The sequence below is a fragment of the Desmodus rotundus genome, chromosome 11, assembly GCF_022682495.2.
Source record: "Desmodus rotundus isolate HL8 chromosome 11, HLdesRot8A.1, whole genome shotgun sequence".
Classification (NCBI taxonomy): domain Eukaryota; kingdom Metazoa; phylum Chordata; class Mammalia; order Chiroptera; family Phyllostomidae; genus Desmodus; species Desmodus rotundus.
In genome coordinates this window covers 9,029,182-9,045,477 of record NC_071397.1, presented here as the reverse complement: position 1 = coordinate 9,045,477, position 16,296 = coordinate 9,029,182, and the positions used below count along the sequence as shown (strand labels likewise).

At 50.2% G+C, this 16,296-nt stretch overlaps 1 protein-coding gene and 1 long non-coding RNA gene across 2 annotated transcripts in view; one reads left to right on the top strand and one right to left on the bottom strand.

Moving 5' to 3' along the window:
- Positions 1-920: 920 nt before the first annotated feature.
- Positions 921-16,296, bottom strand: part of TAF8 (TATA-box binding protein associated factor 8) — a 16,379-nt gene continuing 1,003 nt past the window's right edge. Inside the window, exons 2-9 of the mRNA XM_024557962.4 lie at positions 15,491-15,647; positions 14,066-14,164; positions 13,675-13,737; positions 12,492-12,616; positions 9,310-9,457; positions 7,769-7,911; positions 3,311-3,450; positions 921-3,010 (exon numbers count right to left, since the gene is read on the bottom strand). Of these exons, the coding sequence (XP_024413730.2) occupies positions 2,998-3,010; positions 3,311-3,450; positions 7,769-7,911; positions 9,310-9,457; positions 12,492-12,616; positions 13,675-13,737; positions 14,066-14,164; positions 15,491-15,647 (888 nt within the window). The 3' untranslated portion in view covers positions 921-2,997. The remainder of the gene's footprint in view (positions 3,011-3,310; positions 3,451-7,768; positions 7,912-9,309; positions 9,458-12,491; positions 12,617-13,674; positions 13,738-14,065; positions 14,165-15,490; positions 15,648-16,296) is intronic.
- On the top strand, positions 10,519-16,276 carry LOC123479493 (uncharacterized). The gene is made up of 3 exons (XR_006655132.2): positions 10,519-12,067; positions 12,728-12,951; positions 15,941-16,276. It is a non-coding gene; the product is annotated as an uncharacterized lncRNA (long non-coding RNA).

The following is a 16,296-nucleotide window of genomic DNA, read 5'->3' as shown; positions in this document are numbered from 1 at the left end:
TCGTACAGTGCACAGGTGACGTGTTGTGGATTTGTGCACCTGCAACCGGTGTAATTCTCTAAGCCAGAGTCACCCCAGTCAACTCCGAGAAAAGGAAAACTAGAGGACGAGCGCAGAAAGCAACGGTGCGGCACTGGGGTAGCTGCAGTTTGTGAACGGGAAGCACGGTTGCAGACGCCCTCGTGGAATCCTCCCGATGAGGTGCCGTGCTCACCCCACTTCAGAGAAAGTGGTGTGCGAGTTTGGTGACCTGCTCCCTGTCTCGCGGCTGGCAAATCGTAAACACAAACGTCACCAAGCCTTGCCTTCCTGAGCCGCCCGGCCTGGCCTCTAAGTAAAGGGACTTTACTTAGGGTTCCAGAAATGCAAAGCCCAGACCGTCCCGTCACTGGTGTCTCGGCCAGCTCCTGAGGGGCCTGTGCTGACGGGCGCCCGAACCCACGCGTGACAGAACTGTGCAGAGCCACGCACACACAGAGGGAGTGCTGAAGTCTGAGTGAGCTCTGGGGGGTACTCCAATGCCGATTTCCCGGTTTTGATGCTTATTTATGTAAAATGCTACCTAGCGGGGAACTGGGTAAAAGGTACACATGGGCTCCCTGAACATTCTCATTTGCAGCACTCTTTGATTCTGTAATTATTGCAAAAATTTTAAAGTCTACCAGAGATGCATAATGACATATTCATAGGTTAAATGACAAAGGTCTCGGATGTGCTTTAAAAAATATCCCAGAAAGAAAAAGATAAAAAGAAGTGGGAGAAATAGGTAAAACAGAATTGAAAAGATGTCGGTAAGTGTTAAGGCTGGGTGAAGGACATGTAGGGAAAATACACATACTTCCCTCTCTAATTCTGGGTTTGAAAATGTCCAAAATAAACTTTGACGTGGCAGCGGTGCTCAGCCGACAAAATGGCTGCGCCTCACTTCTCGGTTTGGAACCTTTTGGCTGTGACTTCTGAATACAGATTAAGATCAAAGCTCATAAAATTGCTTCATTTACGTTTTTCTCATGACCTTTATTAAGAGCTTACAACTCACATTCTTAATCTTACTGTGTTTACTACTTTTTCCCTCCAAGAACTCCCCCCAAGTTATAAAAAATAGAAATGCGTAAATATACACTGAGGAGTAGGCACAGCTTTTACAAAACAAGAGTCCAGCCAAGGTTTCCAGCTTGTCTAGCCATCTCCCCGTGTCCTCCAGAACGGAATCCCCGCAGTGGAATGGCGACTCGTTCCCAGGTCTCACCTGCTCCCTTACCCCACGACGCCCACCAAGCACTGGTTCTGAAGGGCAGCAGCAGGAGGGACTGCAGGAACACGACAGGGGTGAGGGCTCTGGGAGCCGTGAAGACAGCAAGCCGGGAAGGCTTCCTCCTGCCTGTGCCGCGAATCAGACCTGGGACTGGAGTCAACCTCAACAGACCAAGAATCGCCAGGAGCCGACCACAAACTCCCGGGGTTGGCACGGGCCCACCTGGCCGCTTTCAGCGGGAGGAGTTTCAGGTCACCAAAACCCCGAAAAACTGCACTGGTCCAGAGCTGGGGAACCCACTTTTCTCACTGGGATCCCCTCTTCAGTTACTGACGAGCAGCCCCTCCCTTCTGGGTGACGGGATGGGGTGCCGGAGAGAACAGTGAGGCCGGAAGGGCATGGAGCCTGCTGCCAAGTCACCGAGTTTTTTCAGTCTTCCAGTTCACCGAGAGCATGAAGGCTGAGAGATGGCGCTGGGGCAGTCGGGGCGGCGTATAGGAGAGCTCAGTACAGACGGTAGGGCGCTAGCCCAGGGAACTCTTCCTCTGTCCCGGGACGACCTCCAGGTGTCACTGGTGCGTTGCTTCCCGAGGGTCGGTTGTTAAATCTCTTCCTTCGGAGACCAGCCAAAAGGGATCAGCTCGCCCAGCATCTTCCTCAAGCACTAGTTTTTTGATCTGTAGAGTACACAAAGACGACATCTCTCCCCGTGAAGCAAAGAGGTTGCACAGATTCAGACCTGCCGCTGGAGGAACACCCGGCCTGGCTGCCGGCCCCTCAGCGCACTTCTGCATAAGGTGGGCTTTCTGTCTGTGCCGGCCCTCCAGCAGACCGGCCAGGCTTCTCAGCTCTCAGGGTACAGGGCCAGCCCAGCCCTCAAGATGTCATGCCCACCCTCCGCACCCCATCAAATCCCTTTCCTGCTGTTCACAACTGGTGATTCCTCTATCGAGTCACAGCACAATGTATCACTGACAGAGGCTCTTGTCAGAGAAAACTTCCCGGACGGGGCAGGACTTGGCAGTTCTCAAGCACACATTCCAAGAGGGACAGCAAATGATAAACGTTCAAACAGACAGCTGCCTTGTGTCGGGGAGCGCTCATCAAAGGCTGACGAGACTCGGCGCACCGCTATGCGTCACCCTCCCCACGTTACATCCCTGCCCCCGCCTCCCGGTTCCTGCCGGCCCCAGCTCAAGGAGTGACATGGGCCTCCTGTCCCAAGGTGAGGGAAGGCAAAGTCACCTTCGGGCAGCTCAACAGGGCACTCGGAGCCCAGGTGAGGAAAGACGTAAGGGGGTTCTAGGATGATACACTGGTGCTACAAACTGTGAGTCAATAATAGGGGTCCCAATAGCCCGAAACAGAAATAGGCAAACAGTCTTTCTGGCAACAAGCCAAGAGGGCACCGAAGCCCTTCTTGCCTGCCGCCTTCCCTGGTTTCAAAGGAATCATTAGGTCCCGTGACAATAAATGAAGTTATCGGCTGCTCCTACGCCCTACAGTACAACCTGTTTGGTTGAAAAAGCCTCATATTATTACCATCGTATCTTCCTCAACCCAAACATCCAGTGAAAACAGGAAATCTTAACAGAGTTTGCTATTAAAATCATGTCTGGTCACACTGCAGCAGCCTCAGCTGGACCAGCGGGAGGCCACCCTCTCTGCTTCCCTTGAGTGACTTCAACTCCCTCAGGAGGGTGGTGTCCGCATCTCTGTACAGGGCAGGCTTCCTTCTCAGCTCACGAGAGAGACCTGGAAAGAAAAGGAATCCATGCGGCCTGTCTGGTGGGGCCCTACCTGCTCTCCTTCTAGGAGGCAGCAACCCCAGGGCTGTGAGGGTTGGCCCCAGGGCAGCAGGAAGCTCAACTTCTACACAAGGAGAGGTGCACACGGGAGACGAGTAAGGAAAGGAAAAGGGAAAATACTTCCTCTCACTACAGTAGCTCTCCCCAAGGTTCAGACCCACTGGTGAGCCTCTATTTTCTGCCAAGAAGCAGAGGAGACCGCCTCTTTGGCCAGAGAGGCCTCTTTGCACCCCCGCTTCCAACTTACTTCTTCCGGCGGATCTTGGGTTTCTTCACAGGGCGCAGGTAGGGGTTATCGATGATGTTCTCTTCCCCATTCCGGCTCCCCGACAAGGAGGGGTTCTGCTGCAGGACAGAGGTGTTCTCCTTCTCGGCTCCAGAATCATCCTTTGAGCAAAAGCCAAAGTAAAGCAAAACGCTAACAGCATAAGGAAAGAGATTATGCCATTGTAAGAACCATGAGCATCCTCTCACGGAGGAACTGGAAGCTCAGGGACTACCTTCTTTCTAAAGTGCCTATCTCTGCCTCGGACGAACTGAGGCCCAGGCAGCAGCTGGCCACCAGAGGAAGGTGAGACCAACAGGTCCGACACAGTGGAGCACAGGACACGAAGTCCTGAGTGCTTGACAAGGCAGGGACATGAGTAACGAAGAACGGAGACCTGGGAGGGGCGAGGGGTCAGGGACTAAAATGCTGGTGCTCAAGGAGGAGGCCAGCCTGTGGGGAGAAGAAGAGGGAGAGAAGTGAGCCTCCATGCTTTACAGACACGGGGTCAGAGCAAACCACACGCGGAGGGCCGCTCCTGAACCAAAGCTGGTGTAAAGAGTAACGCTGACCCCTCGCCCCGCTTCCTCAAACGCCTGGTACTGCAACATGGTACCAATGATCATACTGCAGCGGACGCCAGGAACTTCCTGGCCCTGAGAGCCCCACCCAGGCGAAGCAGAGTGCCGGCACCAACACAGGAGCACCACCGAGAACCCCCATCTGCAACCTGGGGGTCAGGTCTCTCAGGGTCTGGTTTTTGAAGAAAGTGATGTTGCAGAAAAGGTTGTAAGTTTACATATATTCAATATGACCCAATTAAAAATTTTTAAAAATCACTGTAAACACAAAAAAGTCCTATGTTAAAATTTAGAAAACTGGTTCTGGGTATAAGGGTGATTGATTCTTCTTATTTATATTTGCTTCTAATTTCTAAGTTCTGTAAAATGAGCAGAAGCTGCAGAGGAAGGAGGGCAAAATCACACGAAAAACTTGACCTAGGAGCTCATTCCTAAGTGACTAAGTGACCAGAGAAGCTGGTTGGGCTGCGCCCCCTGGTGATAGGCCAAGGGTCTGTCACTGAGATTTCTGTTCTGTAACTTGAGGCAAAAGAGGATCTGACCTCAACTGGAGATTCTGTTGTCAAGAGACAGCAGGGCTGAGGACGCTGTGGTCAGGGGGCAGAAAACGACAGCAGGCGGGCAGCATTCCAAGGCTCAATGATTCCGAAGGGACCGGATCACCCCGGGTCCCAATGTACATTCTCGCACTGCCCTATCAACTGTGTTCCCCCCTGAGACCCAGTCCCGTGCGGGATCCCTGTGCTTTTCCTCTCCCAATCCTGATCTCGGGGGGCCGCAGGTGACTTAGAGCAACCACGCACCCTCTGGAGGCTCTCCTGAAAGTGGGTGCCCCAAGATCAACCTAGCTCATGCCAGACACAAGGTCTGGCGGCCTCCAGACCTGCCTTGGCCATCTGGCTCCTAACCTTTTTAAAGTTCCTTATGGCTAAATTTGGAAACCATCCCCTACCCACCTCTTATCATTTCTCTATGGTCAAGGCCCTATCTTTAGAGTTACTGGAAGTTCGCTTCGACTGTGCCTCAAGTGTTTCCTGAAATAAGGGTGCAGGTGACATGGGGTGCTGAAAAGCCAGCCTTGTGGAGGCTGCCTCCCTTGGCTCCCTGTCTCACAAGGCCAGGACGTGGGTCCCAGTCACGGGACAACAGCTTTTCTTCTCCCAAGCAGAGCTTCTGGAAATGCCACTCGCTTGCCTCCCTCAGGGACAGGTAGCCTTGAGGGACAAGGGTAAATGAAAGTAGTAAAGTACCAAACCCACTGTGATTTGTGAAAACAGTGGGAGCAGGAGGGTCTGTGTGGAAAGGCCAGACTCAGGCAGTGTGTGCGTGCTAACGAGCCCCTCATGCCCCGCCCCCCGCCGGGGTGACCACGTCCAGTCCCACGGCCTCAGTGCCCTCTCCACACAGCCGACTCCCACCCACACGGACCTCTCCCCGCCTCACTGTCTCCTGACCTCCAGGCTCACACGGCCACGGCCACTCAACCTCTCCACTCGAGTGTCAAGCAGGCACCTCAAACCTAATGTGCCTAGAACTGCACTCCGGACCTTCCCCCATGCGGGAACAGCCCTTCCCTCGGTCCTCCTGGCCTCTGGCGATGGCAGCTCTACCCGTCCAGTTGTCTAAGCCAAGAACCCCAGTCACTCTTGCTTCTTTTCTTTCTCTGACATCCCACATCCAACCTGTCAGGAAAACCTCCTGGCCTTTCCTTCAAAATACAGGCAGAATCTGACCCCTTCCAATGTTCCTTTGTGACCTTCCTGGTAGGTAGGGCCCACCAGTCTCCCGCCTGGACTATGGCAGCTCCTCCTCTGCCTGCCCAGCTACAGTCCCTTCGCTCACAGCAGCCGGTGATCCCGGAAGAAGTTCATTCCGATATGGCCCTCCTCTGCTCCACACCTTCCCACAACTCCCATTTCACCCAGCTGAAAGCCAGTTCTTAAAACAGCTTACGAGGTCTGTGTGATCGGACCCCACCCTCTCCCTCTCTGCCTGCCTCAGCCACACCCACACTCCCCTGCAAGCTGTTCCTCAGGGCCTTTGCAGGGTTGCCCCCTTTCCAGAACACTCTCCTGAAGACACCCACATGGCTCACTCCCTCACCTTCTGCAAGTCTCTGCTCGAATGTCACCTCCTCAGTGATGTCTGCCCTGAGCACCCTACTTAAAACTGAAACCTTTACCCTTCGCCCTGGGTCGTCTCTCCCTGCCCCCAACAGCACTTCCGTCTTTAATGTGCTACATGAAAGTGTACGTATACACTCCGTTGCTGCCCTTCCCCCACTGCCAACACACGGGTCCTGAGAGGTGGATGTTTTCCTCGTTCTGCTCACTGTGTGTCCCGAGCACCAGGAACCGTGTCTGGCCCACATCACTAGGTGCTAAATAAACAAGTGACTGCTACGCTGTTCATAAAAGAGCAAAAGTTCACACACTGAGATACCTGCAGAAGACAGCTACTTCAAAGGGAAGAGAAAACCAATTCTATTACACACCGATTTAACATGAATAGCCCCTTTATGTTCAAGTAGAGGGAGAAACCAGACCAGGTTAAGTAAAAACCATGTAGCAACAGTCCTCGCCAGGTGAGCTGCCATCGACAGATAAAAGCATAATCTAAAATACCAGTTATTTAATTAACTAGCAATGTCTGCAAATGCTGAAGATTGAAACCACCCAAATGTCCACAGGGGACCGGTGATATTTCTTCGCTGTGTCCGAATGGCAGTGCGTAGCGAGGCTGAGAAGGGACGAAGACACTCCTTACATAAAGACGGGGAATGATCGCCAAGACACACTCACGAGGGCGACCAGCAAGGGGAAAACCACTCGTGATGTGCTGCTGGTGTTTAAAACCACAATAAAAACCACGTCTCTAGAAGGACACACAGGGGACTGGTTGCTTTATAGGTGGGAAAGTCGGGAACAAGGATGAGAGAAAGAATTGTCACCGTACTTCTTTTTACAGATTTTAAACATCTATTTGCCAGTCCAACGAAGTGACAAGTCCATTCGGCTGTATGTAATTTGTTGCTAGAATCCTTTTCTCAAAGTCTTTTCACTTATTTTCTACAGCCCAAAACAGCATGGGAGGAAGCGATGGGGGCCATGAGCTGCCACGTGCCGGGCACCTGATGTATGAGCTCATTTAGCCCAGGCCCTCGCGTCCCCTTGAGGTAGGTACTCCTACCCCGGCTTGTCCTTGAGAGGAAACAGACTCAGATGTTGGGTAATGCAACCACAGCCACAGATCTGGAAGGCAGCATGGTCCAGACCTGAAGCCAGGCCAGTCTGACTCCAAGAGTCAGGTCTTCCCACTCTCTGCCGCCTGGCTTGGCCTCTCAGAATCCAGGAGAGCGCAGGCAGCTCCCGGCACTCTTTCAGCCTCGACTCGCTCACCGCCATGACCTCCCCTGTGTCATTACCTGACGTGTTTGACCAGACATCTGCAAGCCCTTTACCTACTTTGTATTTACAAAGGGGCTGACTTTGCTTAGAAGACTCCTCTTTCTCATAAGGTGAACCTAACCTTTGTACACTACCCAGTCACCCTTTCTCAGACCAAGCCAACTGACCCCATAATAGAAGTGTATGATTTTGTTTCCTGCTAAATCCCCAGTACCTGGACCTGGGCCTGGCTCTGGCAGGCGCTCATTCCATATTTATTGACTGAATGAACGAACCCCAGGACACGGACTTGCCTCAAGCTACATGTCACACCTGGATCACCATGAGCCCATCATGCCAGTCCCTAAAGGCAGAGACCCGGGACAGGTCACGTCCAGTTCCCAGGACAACAGGCTGCGGGCAGTGTGGGCTAGTCAGGGGGTCACTATGAAGCGGGCAAAAGGCAGGCTCACCGTGCTGATGTGAAGGGGGAGGTTCTCCGTGTCAGTCTGCTCGTCCTGCTCTGAGGAGTCCGTCTCCTCCATCTGCTGCATCTCCAGTTCAGACGGAAGGAGGGCGGTCAGGTAGGGGATGGAGAAGGGCCGGGCAGCAATCACTGTGGGATTGGAAGAGAGGCACGGTTCCACCGTCACGGAGTCCTGCGGCTGGCCTGGGGCCTTACAAGAGATCAGTGAGCAGCCCCAAGGGACAATGATGGCTGCCACACTCTGAGCACTCGCTGCGGGCCAGGCCATGTCCTCCAGGCTTTCCATGCACTATCTTAAATCGTCACCTCCACTCCAGCGGCAAAGTACAATTCCCAACCCCATTTTACAGATGAGGACCCTGAGACACAGTGAGGTTAAGTGACTTCCTCCGGCACACGGAAAATAGCACGGTGGGATTTGAACTTGAGCAATATAACTTCAGAGCTCTCTTTTCCCAAGGACATCCAAACTCAGACAGAACCGGAGCTGAATCCTAGTAAAGCATCAGCTTAGTGATCTTATACCCAAAGCCAGTTAACCCCTCTCAGCCTCGTCTCTAGAGCAGAGATATTGAGCCCAACAGCCTGCAGGATTCAAGTCCAAATGCGGACTTGAGAACTCTCAGCATCCAAGTGCGTCCACCGAGCTGGAGGGCACTTCAGGTAAATGAGCATTCTCATTTTTCCAAAAAGCACTGAGGATCACAAGGAGAAATTGTTGCCAAAATGCATACATATGTACATACATACATAACATACATACAAAAAAGTCTCTGCACGGTAGAACGTGATTATCAGGAGTCTAAGTCTGAAAGCTACTAGCTGTGTGACCTTGGCCAAGCTACTTCCTTTCTCCTCTTTGTAAGCATTGGCTTCCTACAATGGTGGTGATAACAGCGTCTGACTCAAAGGCTCCTGAGAGGATTTAATGAGATGATTTAGGGAAAATGATTAGCACAGCATGTAGCACTTAATAACTTAGCTGCTACCATTTCAGGGCCCAGCACGCAGTGAGCGCTCGCCACCTGAATGGATCACTCTAACCAGTCTCCCTGGTTCACCTTTGGAACACCTGAGGCCTATGAAGGTGAGATGGCTTGGTCCCAGGGCGAAACGGCAGTGCCGAGATGAGGAATGAGAAGGTGCCTGTGCGAGGACACAGTGAAGGGCAGAGCCCGGCAGGTGTTCTCTAACCGCCCTGCCCCTGTGCCACTGTCCCTCCTACCTCCAGAGCTGCCACTTCTACTGCATAAGTCTCTCTGACGCCCAGGGATCAGTCACCCGTGAGGTAACCTAAACCCGATGTACCTCAAGCGGCCAATCCCAACAGAGGCCATTACTGTTCGGAGTCATCAGTCAGGGACAAAGCCCTTAAGACCTGGGAAAAGGAGCCAGAAATCTGAAGAATGAGATGCACCCAAGACAAGAACAAAGCTTATTTGTTTCTTCCTGCCATGCTGTGATAAGGGAAGATGCTGTGATTATCTCAAACGACAAGACAGGGTCCACAGAGGGGCAGATTCTCACATGGAAACGTGCTGACATCATCTTTGAAAAGACTCTGGGTCTCGCCTGTCTTGGCCATGAAACGGGTGAGTGCCCGCTCCACGTCACGTCTCTGGGATGCAGCCTTCTCCCGCAGGACCTGGTAGTCGGACACGGGCTCACGGTATGTCTAAAAAGAACAGCAAAGACACTAGAGTAATACCAGCGGATCATTCTGTTCTCCTCGGGAACCTGCCTTGCTGTTTCTATGTCCTTCCACCCTTTAAATGACCCACTACCATCACTTAGAGCAGAGGTCCCCAAAGGGCGATGGAAGGGGAGAAGGAAATCGATGGAAGTGTTATTAATATTCACTTTTCATCTGAAAAATCAAGAAATGTACAAATATTTACTGTACATTGACCCTGGGTCTTCAGTCAGCTCCCATGACAGCTGGTCTCAGGTGTCAGAGAGGCACGCTGAAGGAAGAGTGGGAGTCCCCCACGGGAGCCCTGATAGGGACCACCGGTTCCATCAGTGTGATGTGCCATCTTGTAGTACACAAGTGGCTGCTTAAATGGACCCGCACGTTCTCCATCTTCTTTTTTTAAAAAATATTTTATTGATTTTTTAGAGAGAGGAGAAGGGAGGAAGAAAGAGGGAGAGAAACATCAATGTGCAAGAGAAATGTCGATTGGCTGCCTCTTACACACCCCCAACTGGGGACCTGGCCTGCAACCCAGGCATGTGCCCTGACTGGGAATCAAACCCATGACCTTTTCGTTCACAGGCCTGAGCTCAACCCACTGAACCACACCACCCAGGGTGCACCTTGTTTTCTTAATCCAACCTTTGCAAAATGGACACGTCCAAAAAAAATCCCTCAAAGAAATACAAACTGGTGATATTAATGTCAGTGCAAGTGCAAGAAAAGGCAGTCCTCACACTCCCCCCTGTTCCTAATTCTGAGCTCTCTGGCAATCACTTGGCGGAGTAAAAAATGATTGTGGTCTAGTCAGAACAAGAAGCTGGCCGAAACATTGGTATAGGTGACATTGTAACAATGACCAAGAGTAACTTCTCTTTGTGACATGGACATAGGATGAAAAAAAAAATCCTCACCCAGGGTATGTTTACTGATTTGAGGGCGGGCAGGTGGGACGAATGGAGGAGGGGGATGGAGGAGGGGGACGGAGGAGGGGGACGGAGAGAGAAAGAGACTGAGTGAGGGAGAGGGGGGTGGGAAAGGAGAGGGAGAAACATTGATCAGGTGCCTCACTTATGTGCCCTAACTAGAGATCAAACCCACAACCCAGGTATGTGCCCTGACTGGGGATTGAACCCACAACCTTTTGGTGTATGGGATGAGGCTCCAACCGACTGAGCCATCGGCCATGGCTGGAGATAGGACTTTTAAAGGGGGCGCTTGAAAACATTTGCACTGTTGTCAGTGTTAATTCAGCAGTGTCACATACCCACTGTGCCCATGTACACACTTACACACAGAAACAGGGTTTTCTGATGTTTAAAATCGTCCCAAAATGAGTGGATTTTGAACATACTTGTCACAGACATTAAAAATGCGAGATCTTACCATCATATTTAAGAAAACTGAAATTCAAAAAGTTGGAAATTGAATAGAAAATTTGAAACAAAAAATTTCAAATAACTGGTAAATGAGAATGAAACAATTCGTTGTGATGTATTAAGGGGAGCCAATAATGCCACACATCTTGGTAATGCGCCTTTTTCAACTATGAGAGTATTAAAATGAACTGACTTTAGATCAGAACTCTAACATACTATTTCACAAAGATTTCAAAAACTAAAGAGCAGAGGCCATCACATGGCGGCCCCTATAACGGAGCAAACGGGCCTCCTGAACCTTCAACAGCGACCATATGATCTTTCAATGTCCGTTGTTTAGTAGGGTGCTACATTGTCATATTCACGTGAATAAGCATGAATGTGTACCGAGTGTGCACTTAACCCTTTTACTGACAGAAATACACTATAAAAGAGTTAGAGACCGTGACGGGTTGAACTGTGTCCCCAAGACTACGGCCATACCATCCTGATGTGCCTGCTCTCATCTGAACTGTGTCCCCTAAGAAGTACGTTGAAGGCCCACCCCCCGGTGTCTCAGAACAGGATCTCATTTGGCAACAGGGTCCCTGCAGATGTGCTCGGTTAAGGAGAGGTCATCCAAGAGCAGGCTGGGGCCCTGCCCCCATACGAGTGATGCCCTTGTAAGAAAATGGCCCTGTGAAGACAGAGCACCGACGGGATGCGCATCGACAAGCTGAGGAAGGCCCGCAGAGTGCCCACAGACCACCAGAAGCTGGGGGAGGCACAGAAGGATTCTCCCACAGGTTCAGGGGAGGCATGGCCCTGGCAACACCTTGACTTTGGACATGTACCCTCCAGAATTGTAGGACAAAACATTTCTGTCGTTCGTGGCACTTTGTTTCAGCAGCTCTAGGACGCCAACACAGAGACTGCTGGTCAAGGGCAACAGCTGTGCTGCAATGGTGGGTGACTGACGATTCCTTGCCCATGCATCCCGAGGTAGGGAGAAAGCCCGGAGGACCTGTCTCCGCTGCCCACGTGATGCCACATCTGCACCCGTACCTGGGGTGGAGGTGGGGAAAAGGAGGTGTGTGGAAGAGCCTCTGGGGACTCCTCTGCACACCGCACCATTCCCAAAGGAGGCGAAACTGCTAATCTGGCAAACGCGAGCACATCTGAACACGGAGGACGGCTCCCCTCGTCCTCATTCAGACCCAGAATCAGAGTTACAGTAAGTCTCACTTCACGTTACCACCACGCATGCTTTAAACAATCTGCACCCCAATTTCAAAATTGACTCTTTTTCTATGGAAAATTTGGAAAACCCAGGAAAGCACACACAAACAACAGTTGCCTATGGCCCACTGGGAATTATTATGAATGTTTTGTGGAATATCCTTCCAGGCTCTTAATGTGGCTACTAGGTCCTTCTGTGTTTTGGTGGGACAGGCAAAACACAGACTCCAATTTCTTGTTAACTGTATTTTTGTCAGCCAGCTAGAGAACGTAATTCTCCTTTGCCAACATGTTCATCAACAAGAAAAGACATTCTGAGTTCTGAGCCCACCTTTTACCAACAGACCCGTGGTCCAACAGTGAGTAGGAACTCACTGCTTTGCATTAGCCACAGCCCCCACCATGTTCCCGTCACTCACCGGAGTTTTGATGTAGGTGTGGGGGTCGGGGAACTCAGGGAAGTGGCTGGGGATGTGCGGCGGGTGGGGTCGGTTCTGCCCTGCAGTGAGAGCCTTGGGGGTCACTGGCTGATTGGTCACTGGAGCTGCAACAGAATCACCACCTGTTACTCCTCCACCCAAACCCTGCTTTTCTCAAAGTCAATGCTGGACCTCAATTTTCTGAACATCAGGTACTTCGTATTTCTATTTTATAGGCCTTTAGGGACCTTAAGGTCCTGAGGTCACTCCCACATGCCTATCCCTGCTGAATGACCTTGGGTGCCACTCCCACCTACAATAATCGGCCGGCATGCCTCTTAGGCTGGTGAGTGGGTGGCTGGGACAACGTCCACTTCACAGAAGAGCATGCTGAGGATGCCGAGGACGCCGAGGGACTAAGGAGTTAGATGGCTGCTAACTCGCTTTCCATGGAACCGAGGTAACAAAGACATACCACATGCCCGGGTAAGTTAAGTGTGGGCTAATGACAACAGCAGGGGACTGAAAATGGCACCTTCCACTGCTACTGGGCAGGGAAGCCCTTCAGAAGATGCCAGCTTGAAAGAAGTGATGACAAAAAAATCCGGTGAATTCTCCCCGGGTCCTATTCTCCCCGAAGCCCGCACTCATTAGTCTGAACTCAGTTTACAGCGCTGAGTTCCTACCTAAGGCACAGGTCACTGCACTTTTTGTGGAAAGAGACGGAGAGTAAGTATTTTAGGTTTTGCAAGCCTACAGTCCGTCACCACTGCTCAGTGCTGCTGTTACAGCACGAAGCAACTGAAGTGAGGGGACCTGCCTGTGTTCCGATAGGACCTCATTTATAGAAACGGGGTGGGCTACGTCAGGCCACAGACCACAGCTTCTGACCCTTGATCTAAAGAACAAAAGCTGTAGCATTTTTAAAGCAGCATCAACTGCCCTCCTGGGGGCTAAAACACAAGAACCACAGTGACATCTCAGAGACGGTTTCCTTTCCGGTGACTGAGTTTCACATCCCAGTCGTATTAGCCCAAACAAAGATTAAATTATAGGTGGCCCCCAAATGGAAGGGAGCCTGAAATAGGGAAATAGCTAAACAAACTGATCCCTGCCCTGTTCAGTTAGTCTATTCCACGAGCACACTGGGCATTCCTGAGAGCCTCAGCTCAAAGTCACTTACGGGCAGTGATGACCATCCTCTGAGACCGTTTTGCATAGGCAGGGAGCGTGTCCACATTAAAACCTAAGTATGAAGAAAACAAAACTCACTGCCCAGGACCACTGGACACTGAACACGGAGGAGGGAATAATATTGTGTTGAAACAGCTTACACTCCCAACTCAAGGGTTTTGCTGCCACTGGGAAGCAGCTCCAACAGAATCCCCCAACAGGAGTGAGGAGCTCTGTTAAAGGGAACCCTCCATCGATAAGCCTCTCAGGCTAACAGCAGACCGGAAGGAACAGGAGGGATTTTGAAAACACTGGGCAGATGCGACTGACTCCTGGGGACCCCTGTCTCTCCCCCAACTCCAACTCAGTTGCACCCAAGAATTGGACACTTGTGTACTCACCCATCTCAACAAGTGTGACCACGATATCTGACAGCGTGGGCTGGGTCCTAGCCGTATGCTCACAGTAAGACTTGGCACTCCTCCCGATTTCTGAAATGTCTAAGAAAGGATCAAAGGCATAAAGTCTTCTTCTCAGTTCCCAAAAAGTTAAGCACAGAATTACCATATGAGCAAGCAATTCAACTCCTGGGTATATACCCAAACAAACAAATTGAAAGCTGAACTCAGAGAGATACTTGTACACCAATGTACACAGCAGTGGTATTCACAACAGTCTGCAGGGGGAAACCACGCAGTGCCCACTGGAAAATGAATGGATGAACAAAACGTGGTCTACAAGGTCTGTCCAGAAAAAGTCCAGCCACTGTTAATATAATGAGAATGGTTTGTTTGTGTGACTTCAATGTGACCTGGCAGCCACGGAGAGTGGACTGGGATGCTCATGTGTGAACAATGACGACTTCACTGTAGTAGTCAGTGAGGGTGGTAGATACTGTTGAGTGAGCATGTGTACTGTGTGGCCATCCCATTCCAGATGACTGAGTAGAGTAACAAATCTGCATCCAATGTTGTGTTAAGCTTGAACATTCCTCCACGGAAAACTATTCAGATGATTCAAGACCAAAGCATGAAGGCAGGGCCTCTTCCCTGATGTGGGACACCTGATGGGCAATTACCACTCTAGTGCTCCACAAAGAGGTGGCCAGTTTTTTGGTTGGCCTGCATTGCAGTTCAACTCCCTCTGCCTAAACCTTTCCCTCACTTCCATTCATAGGTGTTGATCTCCCCCAAATACCTTCAATACCCCCGTCCCACATCCTATCCTACCCCTAAAGGCCCAAACTCATACATTGAAACAAATACATTGTATATGCAGAAAAGCTGATGAGACCATTCCAGGGTCCTAAACCTCAAGACTTTTCCTTTTAAAAGTGGGGTGTTTTTTTTTACCATTCTATAAAACTGATTCACTCTTACTCTTTATACCTTTATACATAATACATCACTTGATTACATCATGTGGTGGCATCTATTTAGTAGGAATTAATCCTAACTGTCCAACAAAACTGTAAGTTCTTTGAGTATAGAACACAAACAGCAATGATAACAGCACCAACAAGTCATTAAGGACTTACAATGTTTCCAGCATTGAATGATTTACATAAACATCTCACTCATACCCACAATTGCATGAGGTGCAAATTATTATTCCATTTCGCAAATGAGGAAATTAAGAGTGTGGACATCTAGCAACTATAAGTGGCAGATCGATGACTTACACCCAAGTCTTTCGGGTTCTAAAGCCTGTAAATCACTTTTCTGTGTTCTTCTTTTTCTTAGACTCTCTCTAGCACTATCACAATGCAGGACACAACACAGATGTTTGGCTGACTTAAAGAAGGCCTACTGTTTCCTGGTACTTACAGCTCTGTAGCATCTCTGTCAGTGTTTCCACAGATGCCTTCTCAGCACTCTCAAACCCTGCTTCTGTCAGCAAGGAGCTCACGACCACTTGCAGGGTCCGCCTCCGGGCCAGATAGTAGTTATCAGCAGGGTTAGTGGACTGTTTACCTCCTGATCTCTGTAAATCAGCAGCCCAAGAAAGAGAGGTTTTCATTCACTGGGCAAGGATGTAATTGCATAGTCCACGCATCGTCAATGGCAAATACTTTTGCTAAAAAATTCTTTTGCTAAATACTTACTTATCAGCGCTTAATAAAGTGTGATAGCCCTTGATGTTTAGACTTACAGATCTTGGCCAAAAAAGTAATAATTGAGCACCCAAGGGGCTCTAAATACGGAGACAGCCTTTCTGCTTCCCTAAAATTTAAAATTCTAATAACTCAAGTGTCTATTCCGTATTTCCTATTTTAGCAGATTATCAAGATACAGAGCTGAAGAAACACGCATGATGGGATTGAATTTATGTATCTCTCAGGAAAAAAGAAAAAACACCTCTCTTGTTCCTCCCACCGTCACACTATTTCACTACCAAGGTAAATTAAAACAACGCATGACGCTGAGGACAGGAGCGCAAAGGATAACAGCACCGAAAAGTAGGAAAGCTAAATATTTTGAAACAGAAATCCCTCCCAACTTTGACTAGCCAATAAGAAGGCGAAAACGGTCTCTTCAGACCAATCAGGAGATGTTCCGGGTTCCCAACCCCGGAACGAGCCAATCAACACGCAGGCTCCAACTCAGAAGGCCGTCGCCAAGTCCCAAAGAGG